Genomic DNA, 19114 nt, shown 5'->3' on the forward strand with positions numbered 1-19114 from the left:
CAAGGGAAACATGATCCAGTTCCAGCACTGTATTCTCACAGCTGTACCACAGCACAGACAACATACAGTTACTATAAAATAAATCAAACCCAAATGTTTGCAGCTTTATTACCATTCCTGTACTGATGGGGAAGGCTCAGCCCCTGAAATCCTGTGGTAAAGATGGCTCTTAAAAACACACAGGCACATTTAGTAAGCACAATGTGCTGCCAAGTTTCTGAAGGTTCAAGCAAGAACCATAAAGTAGTAAAAATTTTGTGACGTATCACTTTTATTTCTACTGAAAATATTTGTTGAAAGAATCTGTTTGGGTCTTGTAGTGTTGGCTACAATGTAAATGTTTTATACTGACAGCTTCTGCTCTGAAGATCTCACTGTAAAAGAAACTTTAACAGCCACGAGTGGGGCTTGTACAATAAAACCAGTAGATAAAAACAGTGAGGTTACAGGTATTTAATTCTAATTTTAAAATAGGTTTGATCTGAAAACTGGGTTTTTGTCATGCTTTGTTTCCTTCTGAAGTGTTGTTTCATTTCTCCTTCCTGCTCTTGTTGTGTAGTTGGGTCTTAACCCCAAAGTCATGTCCCAGGCAAATCTCCCCATAGCTCTGGTTCTTGCTGGTTGAACCTGTGAATCCTTGTGGGCTGCTTCCCATGACTTTCTGAAACAAATGAAACTGAGCAGCAGCTGAGGCTGCTGAGCTTCCACTGGGAACTAAATTGAAATGGGGAAACAACCACACAGATCTTTGTAACAAAACTTAATTGTGCCCTCTATACCCCTCTGTAGGATGACACCATAGTGCCAATTCCCACAAGGACAGCAAACAATTCCCAACCCTGACCATGAGCCATGGAGCCAAACACACCTGAACACAACGTGCAGGGACTGTGGGGTTCAGGCCACCTGCAAGTGAAGATGTTGCCCAGAAAAAATCTTCTAAAAAAATCAGGGTGTTTGAATACAGGTGTTTGGATTTTATGGATTAAAATTCACTGTTGTGATGGAAGCAGTTTTGTCCCAGAGAATGCAGTCCCTGCCTGCTGCAGCCACTCCTGCCAAGGGGCCTGTAATGCAAATTGTGGAGCATCCCAAAATGTGCTGGGTGTTCAGTGACTAATGACTGTGTGAATGTGGTTGGATATTAATGAGCAGCTCCTGGAAGCCTCTCAGCCCTGTTTTATTGTGTGTCTGAATTCCACAGATTGTGCCTTGCCAGTACATGCTGCAGACAATGAAGGATGAACAGGTTTTCTACATTCAGCACTTGAAGTCTCTGGCATTCTCTGTGTACTGCCAGTGCAGGAGGCCCCTGCCCACACAGATCCACATCAAGTCCCTCACAGGCTTTGGGCCAGCTGCCAGCATTGAGATGACCCTCAAAAATCCTGAGGTTGGTATTGGTGGCAGGAAAAATCAAAATCTGTTAATAAACTGTAACCACTTTCCTCAAATATCAAAGAGTAGAGAAAATACTTGTTGGGGCATTTTTTTTCAAGGTACAGAAGACAATGATGATATAAAGGGAAAAGGCAAGCTAATATGGAATAGAAAATAGTAACAAAAACATCGGGCTAACTTGGTTTCAAAACAGTTTTGAATCATAAAGCAAAAGATTGAAGTGTGAAAGAAGAGAAAATGAACATCATTAGTTGGGATTCTGAGTAATTTTGTGGTTTCAGTCTGTAGTGCTCCAACCTGAGTTTAAACACAACCTTTATTTCTATTCACATATATATGCATATATATGAAATTAGTTCCTGTGCCTAATTGCAGATGTTATATTAATTCCCTGAGGTAATGGAGAAATCCCCCTCTTCAATGGGCTTATCTTTTATCTGTTTTAAACTGTAAATATTAAAGCCCTGATTCTGGAATTTCAGGGATTTCAAAGGAAGACTAATTCATCCTACTTTCTATGAATGTTTTGCATTCTTTGAAAGATAACTATGAATATTTTATTCAGATCTAATGGACCAGCAAAACACTTAAACAGTTACCTTGGCATAAAGGGCTGCTTGGGAGGGTTTAAAAACCTACTTGCAAAGCCAAACCTATTTATTAGCATTTATTTATTGCATTTAATTAATTTCCGCTTATTGCGTTTTACCCATTTGCTCTCAGTCTGCACTGCAGACTCCCAAACTTTGCTGAAGAATTAAGAAAATACCCTGACCATTTTTTAATTATGGAACATGTCTGGTGAGGCCTCTCCTGTGTTCCAAGAGAGGAGTTCCAAGGCAAAGATGGGTTTGGGCTGCCCATGTGGGAAGCAGCTTTGCAGAAGATGACCTGAGGTCCTGTTGAACATGATGGTGCTCCCAAGGAGCAGCAGTTGGGCTGCCTTGGGAAGGTGCTGCAGCACAGCCAGGGTGGTGCTTGTCCTCCTCCCTTCTGGGCTCCTCAGAACAAGAAGCTCAAATGCACTGGAGCAAATCCAGCCAAGGGCCTAAAGATGATTAAGGGACAGGAGGATCTGACAGCTGAGGGGGTTTAAACTCCTGCCTGTGTCAGAGACTGGTCCAAAGACTGCTTTCACACCCTGGGTTACCTGTAAATAAAAAGAAATCTTCAGATAAGGTTTGAAGCGCTTCAGCTTTAACTGGCAGCAGTGATTTGTCTATAACCCCCCTTTTCCCAATCTCCCTCCTGACTAGGAATGCTTTGAATTTACTCATTGTTTCAAGCTTGCCTGATTCTGTACTTGTTGCCAGTGTGTGTGTGTGTTCCTTGTGTTCAGTAGTTTCTGATCTGTCTGCTGATGGTTGTGCTGACTCTTGCAGAGGCCCAGCCCAATCCAGCTGTATTCACCTCCTTTCATCCTGGCCCCCATCAAAGACAAGCAGACAGAGCTGGGAGAGACGTTTGGAGAAGCCAGTCAGAAATACAACGTGCTCTTTGTCGGGTACTGCCTGTCCCATGACCAGCGCTGGCTCCTGGCATCCTGCACCGACCTGCACGGGGAGCTGCTGGAGACCTGCATTGTCAACATCGACCTGCCCAGCAGGTACTCACTGCCCTTGGCTTCTCCCATGGATCCATGTCTGGAGTCATCCCTCACCAGCTCCTTGCACATCCCTTCCATCCCCTTTCCTGCTCAGGAGATCATGCTGGTGTTACAATGAGAGCCTTTCTGTTGGCACTTACAGATTTTCAGATCTGCACAGGGAAAAGGGACTGAGTTACACTTGTTTTACAATTTGTTTAACAGCTGTTTTGCTTACAAATCTTACCTTGAGGAACACCTGGTGTGTTGCTTGGTAGTTTGTTGCCACTGTAGTAATAGTACTGAAAGCAGACACAGTTTTTCTTGTTAGTAGTAGTGAAAGGTGAGTTAGGGACTGCCCAGAACTCTTTAGAGGGTAAACAGTGGCATAATTAGAGAGAACAGAAATCTGAATATTGTCCTTGATTCTCCTTTCAGTCTTGTTTTTAATTCCTTCCCCTGCAGGTCAAGGAGGAGCAAGTTGTCTGCCCGGAAGATTGGGCTGCAGAAGCTCTGGGAATGGTGCATCGGCATTGTCCAGATGACATCCCTGCCGTGGAGAGTCGTCATCGGGCGCCTGGGCCGGCTGGGCCACGGGGAGCTGAAAGGTGTGCACTTGTCAGGGCTGCCACTCCCAGGGGGTGGGGTGGGACAGGGACCCAGGGTGCAAGGCAGGATGGCTCAGACCTGATCACAAACCTTTCAAAAAGGGTTTGAGAGTGATAATCATATAATCACAGAATTGTTTAGGTTGGAAAAGCCCTCTGAATCCATCAAGTCCAACTGTTCCCAGCACTGCTGAGGCCACCACTGATCCATGTCCCCAAGTGCCACATCCACACAACTTTTGAATACTTCCAGGGATGGGGACACAGCCATTCCTCTCAGTTTTGCATCGCCTGCAGACTTGTTGAGGGTGGCATTAGATGGGGTGAATGTGGCTTAACCTTCCCAAGTCCTGTCTGCTTCCTAGAACCATGACCTTACAAAAGGTAAACAAGGTGTGCCAAATTCTATCACAGACAGGATAGACTGTTGTTTATTTTGCCAGAGTTTAGTGAAGGCAAATATGGATGGGAAGCCAGATATGCAGGCTTCCCAGGCAAGGCTCCTTAGGAGTTTATAATCAGCACCAGAGCTGCTGAAGCCCTTTCTCTCCCTTTTTCCCCGTTGTTGTCTTGACACTGATGCCCACTTGACCAAGTGGATCTGAGTGTAAAGTACGTGGCAGAGAAGTCACCAGGATCCTCCACACTGGAGTTTCCTGGGCTATGACAGCATGGGTTACAGGAGAGCTGGCTGCAGTCCTACCCTGGCACTGAATTCCTGTATTAGTTTCCATAAACCTTTCCTTGTTTCTCCCTGGGTCTGATGGTACTCCCTCGTGTTGGGCAGGATTTGCACACTGTCCTTCCACGGGAAGTTGGAGGCCTTATCATGTGTTAGAGAAAGTTCTGAATGAAGTTATCCTGACACAATAATAGAGAAAGGATTCAGTTGTGATTCCTCAACTTCAACATCACTAAACAAACAAAAAGGAAAAAATGGAAAAAAATGTACTGAACAAAGGAAAGCCAACAGACTGCTATGGAATATAACATTGCACAGGAACTTCTCGAGCACCCAGTTTGTAGGGGCAGACCCCTCGTGTGCACAGTCAGTCCTGGAGAGTTTGGGATTAGGGAAATGCCAGGTGTTGGGAATGTTTTGCTGTTTCCAGGCGAGTGCTGGCTCTGCCAGCTCTGCTTCAGCTCTGTCCTCCCATGGTGCTTTTCCCTTGCAGACTGGAGTATCCTGCTCGGGGAGTGCTCCCTGCAGACAATCAGCAAACAGCTGAAGGAGGTTTGCCGCATGTGCGGCATCTCCGCAGCAGATTCCCCCTCCATCCTCAGTGCCTGCCTCGTTGCCATGGAGCCACAGGGATCATTCGTGGTGATGCCAGGTATGTTTGAGCCAGCTATGGCAATAGCAGCAAAACTGATCATCACATTTCACATTTAGGCACAATAATCTTGGAATTTCTGCGAAGAACTTGACTAGCATGGCTAATGGTGTGTCAGAAAATAGGTTTAGCCAGCAGAATTCCCCAAAATACCATGGAGAGATGCTACGTGGGGAGATCAGTCTCCTGAGGGAAGGTGACTGTGGGCCACTGCCAGAGTGCTGATCTCTTCCCTGGGAAGGCCATGGGCTGGAAGTGGTGTCACAGATACCCTCGTGCATGGAGAAGGCTGCAGTGGGAATGAGTAGGAGCCTGTGGAAATGGGAATAAGAATAAGCTCACTTGCCTTCTCACATGCTGAAATTATTTAGAGAGTTCACTTACAAGCAGCAGTCTATGGGTTTAAGTTGAAGTAAAATTTAATGCTGAGGTTCCCTTTGTTGTTTTACCCAAGCACGTACTTTTTAATGTATGTGGTGACACATCCTTAACATATCCTTATAAACCACTCTGGGGTTTTTTTAAGTTTAGAAAGAAAAGACTAATACAGAGCAGAATTAATTGAGCCTGAAAATTACTTATCATGTTGAATATTTTCAAAGCAGAGATTTTGTAATGTGAGAAAACAGATGGCAAATGAGGCTTTTTTCATATCACAGTAAAACACAAAGAAAGACCCAAATCCTTCAACAGAATATTTTTTCCTTTAGATTCTGACACAAAATTAGGTCAACAGCAAACAAAAATTAGGTTAAAATTGAAGGTGCTGGTTAAATACTGCCAAAGAAGATGTCTCTGCATTGACTGTTTCCACCTTCCAAGTTAATTGTTGGTGGATAGTTGAGAAGAATAGAGGAGGAGAGAGAAGCTTTATTGTTGTGTGGCTTTATGTTTGTGTTCATATTGAGCAGAGTGGGGTGTATTTCATAATTCTACAGAGATATGTGTGAAAAATCAATTTAACTTGCTCATTTCACAAGTAAATATTGGATTAAGGGGCAGCAGAATGACAGGAGAGCTGGGGCTGGTGATCTCAGTGTCAAGCTTTTGCAGTAGTGTAATCTTCTGAAGGCCCTTCAGCCGTGTGTGTGAGTTTGCAGAGCAGGTGGGGTGGGCAGAGGTGTCCCTGACACAGAGCAGGTGTTTGGGAGGCGGCGCAGTGACCGCTGTGCTCTTGTGTCTGTCCCTGCAGATGCGGTGACGATGGGCTCGGTGTTCGGACGCAGCACGGCGCTGAACCTGCAGTCGTCCCAGCTCAACACCCCCCAGGACGCCTCCTGCACACACATCCTGGTGTTCCCCACCTCTGCCACCATCCAGGTGGCACCTGCAAATTACCCCAACGAGGATGGCTTCAGCCCCACCAACGGTGAGTGAGGGGGAAATCTCTTGGGGCTTTTCCAGACCATCAGCAGAGCTGAGCTGGGCAGGAATGAACCCCTGAGGGGGCCGGGGTTCTGCACTGACCCCACGCCATCCTGGCAAGGGAGCCATGCAGGGCTTTAGCTACAGGGGGAGGCTCTGTGCTTTCCCTCAGTGTGTTTTCACAGTCACACTGGTTTATTCCCAAAAGGCCAAGGACCAGCCAATGCACCAAGTGGCACAGACCAGAATGTCCTTTGTGTTGTGACTTGCTTAGGCCAGTTGCTGTTTTTGAGTCGAGTTTCACATCAGGCCCTATTGTGTGCAGAGCTGACAGGAAGGAGGCACTTGTTGAGTAGGGAAAATATCCCAACCTGAGATTTGCTGATGCCCCCAGAGTGCTTTTACACTGAACCTGCAGTTTGAGTCAGCAAGACTGTGGTTAATGCTTTATATCCAAATAAGCATTTTCCTGCTTTGTCCAAAATCCTTTAAATGAGTGCAAAGCAATTTAAACCAAGAGTAGCTACAGACACGTATGGTGGCTGTATTAATGAGGAGGGCAGTTGGGCTAGAGAGGAAGGCAGGCTACTGCTTTTAAGGCTTTGATCTGTCCCTCCTGGAATGTCCCAGGGCCTCTGGAGGGAAGTTGCCCCTCTCAATCCCTGTCCCAGGAGGCACTGGGATCCTTCCCAAGCACGACAAACATTAACCTGCATTAACCTGCCCGTTGGTGCTGCAGATGTTAATTAGAGTCAGGTACAAGAATAGCCTTTTCCAAAATGGTGTTAAATTTAATTTTCTTAACTCTGCTCTACTTAATGATTAAGCTGCTTCCTATGCCATTAGCCAGCTCATTTCTGCTCTGGGGGCCAAACAGAGCATGATATTAGCTCTGGTTTGTTTACTGAGGCTGTAGGACACAAGTTAATAAACTTCAGTTAAAACATTGCTCTGGCAATCCAGAGGTTCTCTTTGGGAGATGAAAGAAAACAATCACCTGCCTGCTTCAATACTGGGATTTCAGGTGAAATTAGTTCAGGACACACATACTTTTCCATTTTATATGGAGTAAATTCATCTTTTTCAAGAGAAATTGTTGTTTATTATACGTAGGATGCTTGACTTCCATTTAGAGCTTTGTGTTTTAGTATAAATTTGATTGCAATTCTAATTAATGCAGTTAATTCAGATAGCTCCCACTGTCCCTGTCTACCCACTAAAATGTACTTTAACTGTTATTATACTCTTGGATTTCTTTGCCTGCTGAGAAATCTGGGTAAGAAAAACCCCCCTCTAAACCATATTGTGATGCTGTAATTCTTGGCTCTGTGTTGATGGTGCCGTATCCTTCCCTCCCGTAACTTAGGCTATTGAAACCTGTGTGCAGATGATGAGTAATGGAATGCACAAGGCAAACACATCTTCTCTGTATCTTTAGCCCTCCCCACATATTAACATAAAGCAAATTATTCCAGCCAATTATGCTAATGAGTGGTGTGGCACTCCTGAGGTGAAGGTGGGATATGAAGGCGGCGTTGTTGGGGATCCTGGTGCAGTGTCTGAAAGGATCACGCGGGCCTTGCTGCCCTCACGAATTCCGGGGGGAGCTGTCAGGGCCGTTCCCAGAGGCTGGAGCTGCTGTGCAGCTCTGGGAGCCTGAGGAGCAGCACCTGTGGCAGCAGCACATGGAACTGTGTGTGATGATTCCAGGTGTTTTGTTAAGGGGTCTCTGTGACCAACTGCACAGAGGTATCAGTTGTTCTGTTACAAAATTCAGTCTGGATTTTATGGAGCTGCTACAATGGGAATTCTGCTCAGTCTGTGGCCACTGTTAAAATTCATTATCCCAATAGCTGCCTGCCAACTCTCCCTTTCATGTCTGGGTGGTTGCAGTCAAGAGTTCTAAAGGGGATTAAACAGTAAAGTCTTTATCTCTGCTTTCATCTATCTTGGGAGTATGTAAAAGAAAAAAGGGAATGATACTAAATTAAAGGGAAAGGTAATAAATTATAAAAATTTATTGGAGAAAAGAGTATAGCACATTGGAAGTGATTTTCCTTTCTTTTCCTTTTCAGATGATATGTTTGACCTCCCGTTCCCAGATGACATGGACAATGACATTAGAATTTTGATAACAGGGAATCTTCACTCTTCGCCAAATTCCTCCCCAGTTCCTTCCCCTGGATCACCATCTGGCACTGGAGTGGGATCTCACTACCATCACAGTAGGGTAAGGCTGGAGCACCATAGGGCACACACTGCTTAAAATAAATACAAAGAAAGACCCAAATCCTCCAACAAAATCTTTCTCCTTTAGATCCTGACACATAATTAGGTCAACAGCAAGCAAGAATTAGGATAAAGTTGAAGGTCACAATACTGCTGGAGGTGTCTCTGCATTGGCTGTTTGCACCCTCCAGGTTCATTGTTGGTGGATGGATAACTGAGGGGGAGAGAGCAGGACAGCAGCTTTATTTTTGTGTGGCACAGCCATTGCTCATCCATTCTTTCCTGGAAAATCCTATGGAATGTCCCTTGCACCAAGTGACAGAGTATTTGAGAGAAGGGAAGCTGTGACAGCCCTGTTCCTGTGGATTTCAGGGGAGGCAAGAGGGAGAGAATTCTCCCAGTGATGAAACTCTGCCCATGGAAACTCCACAGGTGCTGGATGGTTATGTAAATGTTGTTTTCTTAGGAATATTTAGCCCAGAGCACACAGCACTTGGGAGTTATTTTTGTTTGAAGTGGCTTTTATAAAGTCAGTTCCAACATCAGTGATTACTTAAAATGCAAATTATTTTTGGTAATTCAAGTTACTTTCTTGAATTGGCATAGCTTGGATCAGGTTTGATGGAACTCTTTCACTCCCACATTTTATCATGTAAGACTGAGCTGTTCTCTTAAAATGGTTTCCATCAAAATCAGGTAGAAGTTTTATGCTTCACAAATTTCTGTGAAGTTTTGTTCTAGAAGTAGACATGTCAATGAGATGTCTCAAGATCCAAATTCTAACTCCTGAATGTGACTGACTAAACGGTGGTAGTTTCACCCCAGAAGTAGAAAGTCCTAGCTATTCTTTTCCTTGCAAACTGCCAAAATGCCCCAGTGCAGCTTCAGTACAGTCAGTGAAGAAGAAATGCCTCCTGCCTCAGCCACAGAAATCTTAATCCTGTATTTTGTGAGCTCAGTTCATAACCACCTTGTGTGGATGGTGCATCTTTCCCATCAAAGGCTTGATAACAGCACATTGCTGTCCCAGTTATTCCAAACTGGTGTGGGAAAATGAAAACTTCTAAATTCTCCTGCCAAACCCTGAAGCCATAAATCACAACTCCTCACTCTCTCCCCAGTTCCCTCAGCAATCCATTCTGTCCCACTGCTATGCAGAGCTTGCTTTCAGTGGAAATGAATCCATTGGGAATAGTCCTGGGAGGTTCATGGCCTGAGCCCAGAGCCCTGGACAAGCCCTTTCCAGCTGAACCTGAGTAATTCCCATTAACCATTAAGCCAGGCCTGGTAATTGCAGTGTAATGTTTGGCTTTAGCAGAGCAGCAGTGTGTGATCATCCCCCCGTGGGCCTGGGGTCATGGCAATAATTGATGGTTGGGCACTGGCCCCGTGTGCTGGGCTTCCAATGCTGCCTGCTCCAGGCTTTTTCCCTGCCTTGGATTCCTGTCCAGACCCACTGGAAGGGATTGGTGAGGGATTTGTAACTGAGCTGCTTTCTGTCCAGTGGAATATTTTTTTTTTAAACTTACTGACATTTATGGGTGAAGTGAACTGCTCTCCCAGCTGTTTGGGAATCTACAGTGCTTATGAAGCATAAGCCTGGAGAACCCAGCTACAGGGGAATAAGGCAGGACCTGGATAACTTTGACTAAGATGTCTGACTGACTAAAGGAGGGCTCATTTGTCACAGGACAGTAATTAGCAAATGAATTCACCTTCCCAGGAGTGGGCTGGATTGCAAACACCCTCTGAGCTGCCTTTTCCCTGTCTTGCAGAGCCAAGGTGAACGTCTCCTCTCCAGGGAAGCCCCCGAAGAGCTGAAGCAGCAGCCTCTGGCTCTGGGATACTTTGTGTCGACTGCCAAAGCGGAGAACCTCCCACAGTGGTTCTGGTCCTCCTGTCCTCAGGCGCAGAACCAGTGTCCCCTCTTCCTGAAGGTCTGTCATGGAGCATTCATTATCCATTGCTATTTCCATGCCTGTAAAAGCTGCAATTGGAGTCTGTGGTGTCAGAGTGAACCTGAGACCTCCCACTCCAGAACTGCACAACTCCAGTTTGGTTTATTCAAAAGTGGTATTTGGAAAGACATGTGGTCATGGGGGGTTCAACACAGAACTGCCAACTTCCCACGCTGTCCTGAGGTGATTCACAATGGATGTTTCTTGGGAATCTGTAGCAGTACCTGCTGTATGAGGAGTTAATTTTTGCTGTTTCCCTCTGTGCAGGCTTCTCTCCATCACCACATCTCTGTAGCGCAGACGGACGAGCTTCTACCTGCCAGAAATTCTCAGCGAGTTCCTCACCCCCTCGACTCTAAAACTACATCAGATGTCTTGAGGTAACACCCTTTAGGTGTTCATTTTTGCCCTAACATTTGGGGACTGAGCTCCAAGATTACAGAGTAACCTTTCCAACCTACCACAATTATTTACCAATTTTATCAGCAGTTTTTAGCCCTGCTGTGCTCTATGTGTCCAGGGCATTTCCTCCTCAAAGATGCCAGAGCAGGGCCCTGAGCGGAATTCTGTGGGTTTCCCTCTGCTGTGCACAAAGATGCCAGGGAAACTCAGAACAGTTCAGCCTTGCCAGGGTGACATCATGGTTTGCTCCCCACCCAGACTGCTCTTTCCCCCTGGCATCTAATCTGAGCTGTGCCACTCATTATCTTACCTCACCGAACCAAATGGATTTGTAGGAGGAAATAAAAGCACTCCCTGATACCTCTGTGCTAGGATTGGGGTATTAAGGAGACACTGCTCCTGAATGCATGCAGGGTGTGTGTTTTATTGTTCAGGATGATGTGTGAGGCCTTTTTGCCTCCATCCCACCTTTGGGGACTGGACACAGATCTGTGTGATGAGAGCACGCTGTGTGGGACACCACAGTGAACAAAAAAACATCAGGGAAACAGCAATGTCTAATCTAAGGAAATTGGGGGGGTCTACTATTCTAGAAGATCTGAATTTGCATCCTCTTGGAGGATTGAGCTCTCATGGGTGTCCCAGGTATTGAGTAAAATGAGAATGCAAATCCAGGGAAAGGATGAGATAAAACAGGCACAAGTTACAAGATGAGAAATTGCAGTTAGATACAGGATCACAGGAGCAGTGTGAGCAAATACTGGCACAAGGTGCTGAGAGGCAGAGGTGTTCAATCCCCAAGGCTTTGACAGCAGTGGCATTTGAACCACTGTCAGTCCAGAGTCTGTGTGTTTGGAAGGGCCTTCATGCAAATAGTTCAGACATAGTGAAGCTAAACCCTCCTGCTTCTCAGTGAGGTTCCTCGTTTGCCAGCACCCTGGCAGCTCAGTCAGGGTGTAGGTCCAGGAGTGCCCATTTACAACCCTCCCTGGGCAGGCTGTGATGTCTCTGCCTTGCTGTGCAGGTTCGTGCTGGAGCAGTACAATGCCCTGTCCTGGCTCACGTGTAACCCGGCCACGCAGGACCGCAGCTCCTGCCTGCCCGTGCACTTTGTGGTGCTCACCCAGCTCTACAACGCCATCATGAACATCCTGTAGGACACACACAAGCACTTGTTCTTCTGGCTGCTTCTCCCCTCCGCCCGGGAACGTGCCACGACCTGCAAGAGCTCCGTTTGCTTCTCTTCAGACCAGTCCTGTGCTGTGCTTCTGTTCCTCCAAAAGCACATGTGAATTCTGCAGTGTTCAAAACTCAACTACCCATTAACATCTCTGGCAGCTTCAGTCCAAAATCTGGGAACATCCAAGAACAGTGAACACGGAGTAACCTCAAGCCAGTGTTAGTTTGGTGGCTCAGTAACTACTGGTCAGCGTGATTATTTTTTTTAATATTTTATTTTTTTAAGGAAGACTACAGAATCTTTTTGCATTAGGAACTGATAAAAACCCACAAGCAGTGTCAGCCCTGCAAGTAAAAACCACCTTGTAGTGACCAGTTCGGGTGTTTCGTTGTTTGATCGTCGTAAACCGGGACTTTGCAGGAGGAAAAAACCACAAACACAAAACCACACAGTCATAGTCTCGTATAAATATTGGAGTTTTCTGTCTACCTGGAGTTCCTGTCAGAGTGGATTGGGATGAATGCATGCATTTGTTACCTGTCCATGTAGATATGAATGGTCTGGAGATACTTTATTTATTTTTAGGTTTGGGGAGGGGAGGGATTAAATTATAAAGGACCAGGAACAGTAGAAATACCTTAAAAATCCAGCTCCGTTCCACTGTAGGGTTATTTATCTACAGACCTCTCACTCTTCTGACCTGGAAATCAGAAGTGAAGCTCATAACAATCAAAGTCTGGGAAGGGAAGCGTGTTCTGGTAAGGGTATTCTGTATTTTAAAGAGTTCTCCCCTGTGTTTGGCCTGGTTAAAGCAAGGAATGACCAGTGTTTAATGAAGGATAACACTACCTAAGGGAGAAGAGTGAGAGGGAGGTAGGGAGGAAAAATACTTTAAAGCCCAGTGTCAGGGCAAGTGGAAAGTGGTAAATTAATCTATTGTAGAGCTATGATTGAAATATATTTCCAGTAAATTTAGTGATGCTAGAAAAGTATTTACTGAAAGCCAAGTCGCCCTTTAATTCTGGGTAGACTCGTCCATGTACATATCCAAAAATATGGTTTTTGTTTACACTAAATCAGTCACAAATCTGGTGTATTTTTTCTGACTATAGGAATATTATTTCAAAGAAATAATTTTTAAAAATTATATCATTAAATTAGTACTTGAAGTTACACCACTGTGGTGGCAAAGTTACTTTGTTTAGTGAAATGATCGCCATTGGGAAGGTTAATGGCTAATTGAAGTATTTTTATGACTCCTTCATTCCAGGCTCCAAGGGGGTCCTATTCCAGCCCCATTCCCTCATTTCTGGGGGTGCACTGGGCAGCAGAGGGGGCCAGGGTCAGGCACTTGGATCAGGCTGGGTGACCCCTCCCTTGGCTGTGGAGAAAAACTACCAAGTTTAGAGTTCTTCCAAAAGACTTTCATGTTCTGGTTAAAAAAAATGAAATTCTATGATTTTAAAAAGTATTTTTCTTGAGATAATGTAACATTTAAAACAAATTATATAAAATAATAAAAGAAAAAAAAAAAAGAATTGCTTGTGTTAATGAGAAGGTGAAGGCAGGAGAGGAACCTGTAAATGGATTATTTCCTTCCCTGCTCCACCCCTCTGTGTGGGTGTCCTCTTTGCAATGTATAGGTTAAAAAAAAAAATCTGATATCAAACCATTTGTATCTAATGTGTACAGTGTAAAATTGACTTTAAAAATATTGCAGTACTATTTTTTCTTAATCAGAAAAGAAAATTCTCAAGGCCTTTTGAAGAGCATAAAAAGATGAAGATTGTAAACTTGTATAAAAAAATTTAACTTGGGGAGGAAAAAAATGTAAAGTAGACATTTGTAATCTTTTACCATTTGGGGGTTATTTGTTCCCAGGATTCATCTGAACTTTGGATTATTATTTTGCTTATTGTTTTTAAATGGGCCGTTTTTATCCAGGGGCGTTTCTTCCCCACAAACCTGGTTCTAAGCAAAAATTAGAAATTAAAAAAAGGGCAGCAAGGAGTAGTTTTCATCTGGTGTCTTTTATTTAATTTTTTTAAGTTAAGAGAAGCTGGTGACATATTTATACGTTTTTGTGCAAAATAAATGAATGGCAATAGATTTTAAAGAAAAATCTTATGTACTTCAGTGTGAAAAGTTCTGTATAATATTTCTCTTAAATATGCATTATTTTACTTGTGAGTTTTTTACTGAATTAATCTGAAATGTACAAGCCCTGGCTTTCCTACAGAGTGAAGAAAGTTTTTTGTTTTTTGGGTTTTTGTTTTTTTTTTGTTTGGTTGTTGTTTTTTTTTTTATTTCTAACTTGGAAAAATCATGCCTAAATCAGAATTATTATTACAGTTGTTTGAGCTAAAGGGAGTGGGAGGGTGGGGAATGTCCAGCATGCTTGTATGTATATTTCAGAACCTTTTTTAAATGTAAAAGCTGTACATTTCTGGGGAGTTCTGAATTTCTTTTTTGGTTTTTTTTTTTGGTTTTTTTTTTTTTTTTTTGGTTTTTTTTTTTTTCCTCTGAGCATTTTGCAGTGAGCTTCTTTTATATATAGCCGACAATTTGAAAGAAAACAAAAAAAAATGTGAAGTTCATTTTAAATCTACAGTATATCGCTGGTACAATACACTAAAAAAGACTTTGATAAAAAGAAACAATAATAATAAAAGACCTCCATTTTAAATGTCATTCATATATACCTTGTGGATGAGAGCTATATACTTTTACACACTTTTTTAGATGAATAAATTATTGAATTACTGAAACTGTTGGTGCGGTTTTATTCTTGTATTGAGCTCTGAGTTTTAGCATTCCCAGGGAAGGAGTTTCAAGGTGTAGATTCAGGGATGTGGATGGAACCGGAATGAAATGTTTCAAACTATAGGTGTTGTGAGAGGAAATTGGGTGTCACTGATGCCAAGGATGGAAAATCCCACCAAAGGGTTGGGTGGGATCAGCCTGGGATAACCCAGTGCCACAGGAGCAGTGGCTGCTTTCCATGGGCAACTCCAAAGCCAGGGGTCCATCAATGATGGATGAACTCCATGTGCAGCAGGTGAGTCTCCAAGAGGAGCTGGCAGGGGCAGGTCAGGCCTGGCCCCTCTCCCTGCACAGGGACAGGGCCACGGTGGCTGCAGGACCGCCCTGGATGAGGGACCAGAGCCATGGCCTCAGGCTTCCCAGAGGAGCTGCAGAACCCCCAGCCCACAGCAGCTGGGCTCCATCATCCTTGTGGGCCCCTCCCAGCTCAGGATACTCTGGGATTCCGTGCTAATTGTGAATTCTGTGCTAAATGTAGCTGCTGTGGGCAGGGCTGGGTTGGACTGTTGGACCCCAGGTCTCTTCAGAGTGAGACACTGTGAGTTTAGCAGAGTCATTCCTAAACACAGATGTGCCAAAAATGACATTTAATGAACGCTGTGACATCCCAGGATGTGCTGGGGGGGAGAGGGTTGGAGCCAGCCATGCCATGCCAGGATGTGGGGAGGGAATCCAGCTGTGCCATCCCGGGATGTGTGGGTTTGAGCCAGCTGTGCCATGCCAGGATGTGGGGAGGGAATCCAGCTGTACCATCCTGGGATGTGTGGGTTTGAGCCAGCTGTGCCATTCTGGGCTGCAGGGACCAGCCCCTGTTACAGCAGTGCTGGCTGGCAAAAGGGGATGGGGAGTTTCTGTAGACCCCGAGTGTTTCACAGCTGATCTTTGTGGCTCTCTCCCTTACAAAGTGTCCTTAAAGAACTCATTTTCCATAACAACTGGAGCCCACATGAGCATCCTGTGACAGCTCCAGTGACTGGATAGAGAAACTGCCACTCCTTTCCATGGCTCTTTAATGGCCATTGGGATTTCCCAAGTAGTTGGTAATTCTTGTCCACTTTAATTTTGGTACATCTTAGTTCTGAATTTAGAGTTACAAAAATAGTCCCTATGATTTTACCTTTTTTTAAACCGGTCAAGCTTGTATCTTTCAGTTCACTATACTACTGTAAATGATGGTACTAAATTACACTGTTTAATTACCCTCTCCAAGTCTGTACAGAACAGTTACACTTTGGTCTTCCCCTGTGAGAGCTGTAAGTGCCTGGAATTACTGTAGAGCAGTATTTGTTACATGGAGATTACTTTGTGGCTAATTCACTGGTTTCACAGACAAAACCTACCAATTAAATATTCCGTTCCATGAGGACTGTAAAGAAGAACTGAATGAAAACACTGAAATCTCAGTTGATTTGTAACAATAGTGGAATATGTACAACAAATGTGTGCGGCACTGTGGTGATAGCTCTTTAACTCCAATAAAGAAAATGCTTTTTAAGATTAGGCTGACATTAAACTACTTTTCCTTTCCCAATTGCCATCTCTTTCTGACACAATGTCATGGCCACCTGAAAGCTGTTTCAGCACATGTAGAAAGCATCAGAAACTGTGAAGTAAACATGAGGTTTATGGGCAGTCTCTCACCATTTACAGTGGAAATGGAAACAGCCCTGGATCACCAAACAGGAAGTCTTTGGTCTTTGACAACAAAGCAGGATTTATAAAATTATGCAGCTTCCATTTCCCTATTTTGACACTGAACCTTAACCCTTGGACTAAAGTTGATGTGGCAGCCCCTGGCTTGTGCTTCAATGGCTGTTCTCCTACCAGGTATCAAAGGAGCAATCCCACAGCACATCCCAGGGGATATGGGAACCTCAGGGCTGTTTGCAACCTGAAATACTCTGCAGAGCCCTGGAAGAAGATGGCCCCAGTTTCTGTGTGAGGCCAGCTGGGAATTCAGGCTGCTCTGAGCTGTCAGTTCTGGGATCCCACGGGAGCTCTGCTCCAGTCTGAGCCATTCTGTATGAGCAGCTCCTGCTCTGCTACCAGGCTGGGCCCTGTCAGCCACTGCACCCATGGACACATATATCCAGTACAGCTGGTAACAGCCAAAACCATACAGCATGCTCCTTTATCTGACAAACATCAGCTTTTCCTGGTAAGAGCTACTTACTGAAACCTTTCAGAATCATGGTTAAAAACCAGCTTCGCACAAGGGTCCCTTTGCAGCTAACAAGCAGGACATGGTACTGCTGGGGACTCCATCTACAGGAACATCCTGCAGCACCCACTGGAATTCACTGGCTTCCTCTGATTGCTCCACAGGGTCTCATCCAATTCCATTGCCAATCTCACCTGGCTCTGAATATACTACAGCAGCCTCTGCTGTTGACACCTTCTCTGTTCCCCAAAGCTTTCAGTTCTTAGCCAAAACCCTGGGTATCCAGCCACCTCCTCTACCTTCACATCCCAGGAATGTGAGTTCCTTCCCACAGCACACACACCTTTTCCTGTTGGACAGATGTTTCATTTCAGCAATACTTGCTCCTGCAGGATCTTTGCCATCTACCCAGAAACATCAGCTGCTCCCCAGGCAGTGATGCTCTCTCCAGCTGGGCCCTTTTAAAAGACACAGCCAGGCCAGCAGGGAACTGCTGCAGCTCACATGGCAACCAGAGCAGGCCTAGGGCCTTCACAAGTGGAATTTATTTTCCTTACACATGAAATTAGATGTATGTTTAAAAAATTCCTACCAGCCTGACACTGTCTTTGTTTTTATTTAAATATTTTGCCATTGGGAAAATGTCAGGCTGGTATAACTCTACGAACAAACTACATCCTCAAATGCACTGCTGTTACTATGAGTATTTGGAGAACTTTCTGCCAAAAGATTTGATCTCCAGAACCCCCATTAGAAAATGAATATACACACACAGAGCCCTGCAGAAAAACCTCACTGGTTCCTGCAATTCTATAAAACACAATCCCACACAAAAAACCCCAAAATAAAACCAAAACCACAACCAACCAAAAAACAATAGCCAGAAAATCTTTTTTACCTTTGCAGTTGGGTGAATACTTTAAGAATTCTTTTTAAGCCAACCTTTCTTTAGTAGTCTGTGATTTCCTGCAGCCACTGACAGCTGTATCATGTCACATTAATCACATCTCTGCCATTCTCCGTGTGGGGCTCCATATGAATAACTGAAAGTCACATCCTTGGTCCTCCAGCAGGGGTCATGTTTTGATGGCAAATGAAACTCCAGCTTCTCCCTAAACCGGGCTTTAAAAAACCAAATTAAACTGCAGAGTTACAGAGCTGGATCATTAAAGGTCAACCACGCGAGCAGGTGTGGGTTCATTGGTCAAAGTGCTCCACCCCACTTGTAATCAGTCTCGGGGGTAATTTCATTAGTGCCTGGGGAAAAGACAGGCCAGGAGAGGCAGGTGATGGGGCAGGGTGCACATGGCAGGGCGGGGGGCTCTTAATCCCAGCAGGGTAATGGCCCATGGAAGTGCTAAAAGAATGGTGAGCAGCTCTCCGGGCTCTGGCTTCAGCAACATTGCAGTTACAAGTAATTGCCCTTGGACTTCTTTCCCCCTGTTAGGCTGTGGTGTGTGGGGAAGTGCTCTGCTATAATTCTCTATGCTGCAATGGCACACGCTGCAATGGCACACACTTCAGCAATGGCACACGCTGCAATGGCACACACTGCAATGGCACACGCTGCAATGGCACACGCTGCAAAATGGTACACACTTCAGCAATGGCACACACTGCAATGGCACACGCTGCAATGGCACACACTTCAGCAATGGCACACACTGCAATGGCACACGCTGCAATGGCACACACTTCAGCAATGGCACACACTTCAGCAATGGCACACACTTCAGCAATGGCACACGCTGCAATGGCACACACTTCAGCAATGGCACACGCTGCAATGGCACACACTGCAATGGCGCACACTGCAATGGCGCACACTGCAATGGTACACACTTCAGCAATGGCACACACTGCAATGGCGCACGCTGCAATGGCGCACGCTGCAATGGCACATGCTGCAATGTCACATGCTGCAATGGTACACACTTCAGCAATGGCACACGCTGCAGTGCCCCATGTTGCAATGGCACACACTGCTGCACTGCTTGAGCATCAAGAGAAAGGCAGAGGACAGAAAAGGGACCTGCAGAAAAGGGCCCAAGCCTGGTCTCTGGGTGAC

The 19114-nt window shown here is 44.9% G+C and overlaps 1 protein-coding gene across 1 annotated transcript in view; it reads left to right on the top strand.

Annotated features, from left to right (window-relative positions):
* MED13L (mediator complex subunit 13L) overlaps positions 1 to 12499 on the top strand; it is a 180243-nt gene extending 167744 nt beyond the window's left edge. Inside the window, exons 23-31 of the mRNA XM_058851285.1 lie at positions 1205 to 1393; positions 2784 to 3007; positions 3452 to 3594; positions 4770 to 4928; positions 6121 to 6297; positions 8369 to 8523; positions 10298 to 10459; positions 10748 to 10860; positions 11907 to 12499. Coding sequence (XP_058707268.1) covers positions 1205 to 1393; positions 2784 to 3007; positions 3452 to 3594; positions 4770 to 4928; positions 6121 to 6297; positions 8369 to 8523; positions 10298 to 10459; positions 10748 to 10860; positions 11907 to 12039 — 1455 coding nt within the window. The 3' untranslated portion in view covers positions 12040 to 12499. The remainder of the gene's footprint in view (positions 1 to 1204; positions 1394 to 2783; positions 3008 to 3451; positions 3595 to 4769; positions 4929 to 6120; positions 6298 to 8368; positions 8524 to 10297; positions 10460 to 10747; positions 10861 to 11906) is intronic.
* The last annotated feature ends 6615 nt before the right edge of the window (positions 12500 to 19114 follow it).

The sequence above is a fragment of the Poecile atricapillus genome, chromosome 16 (assembly GCF_030490865.1).
Source record: "Poecile atricapillus isolate bPoeAtr1 chromosome 16, bPoeAtr1.hap1, whole genome shotgun sequence".
NCBI classification, from domain to species: Eukaryota; Metazoa; Chordata; class Aves; order Passeriformes; family Paridae; genus Poecile; species Poecile atricapillus.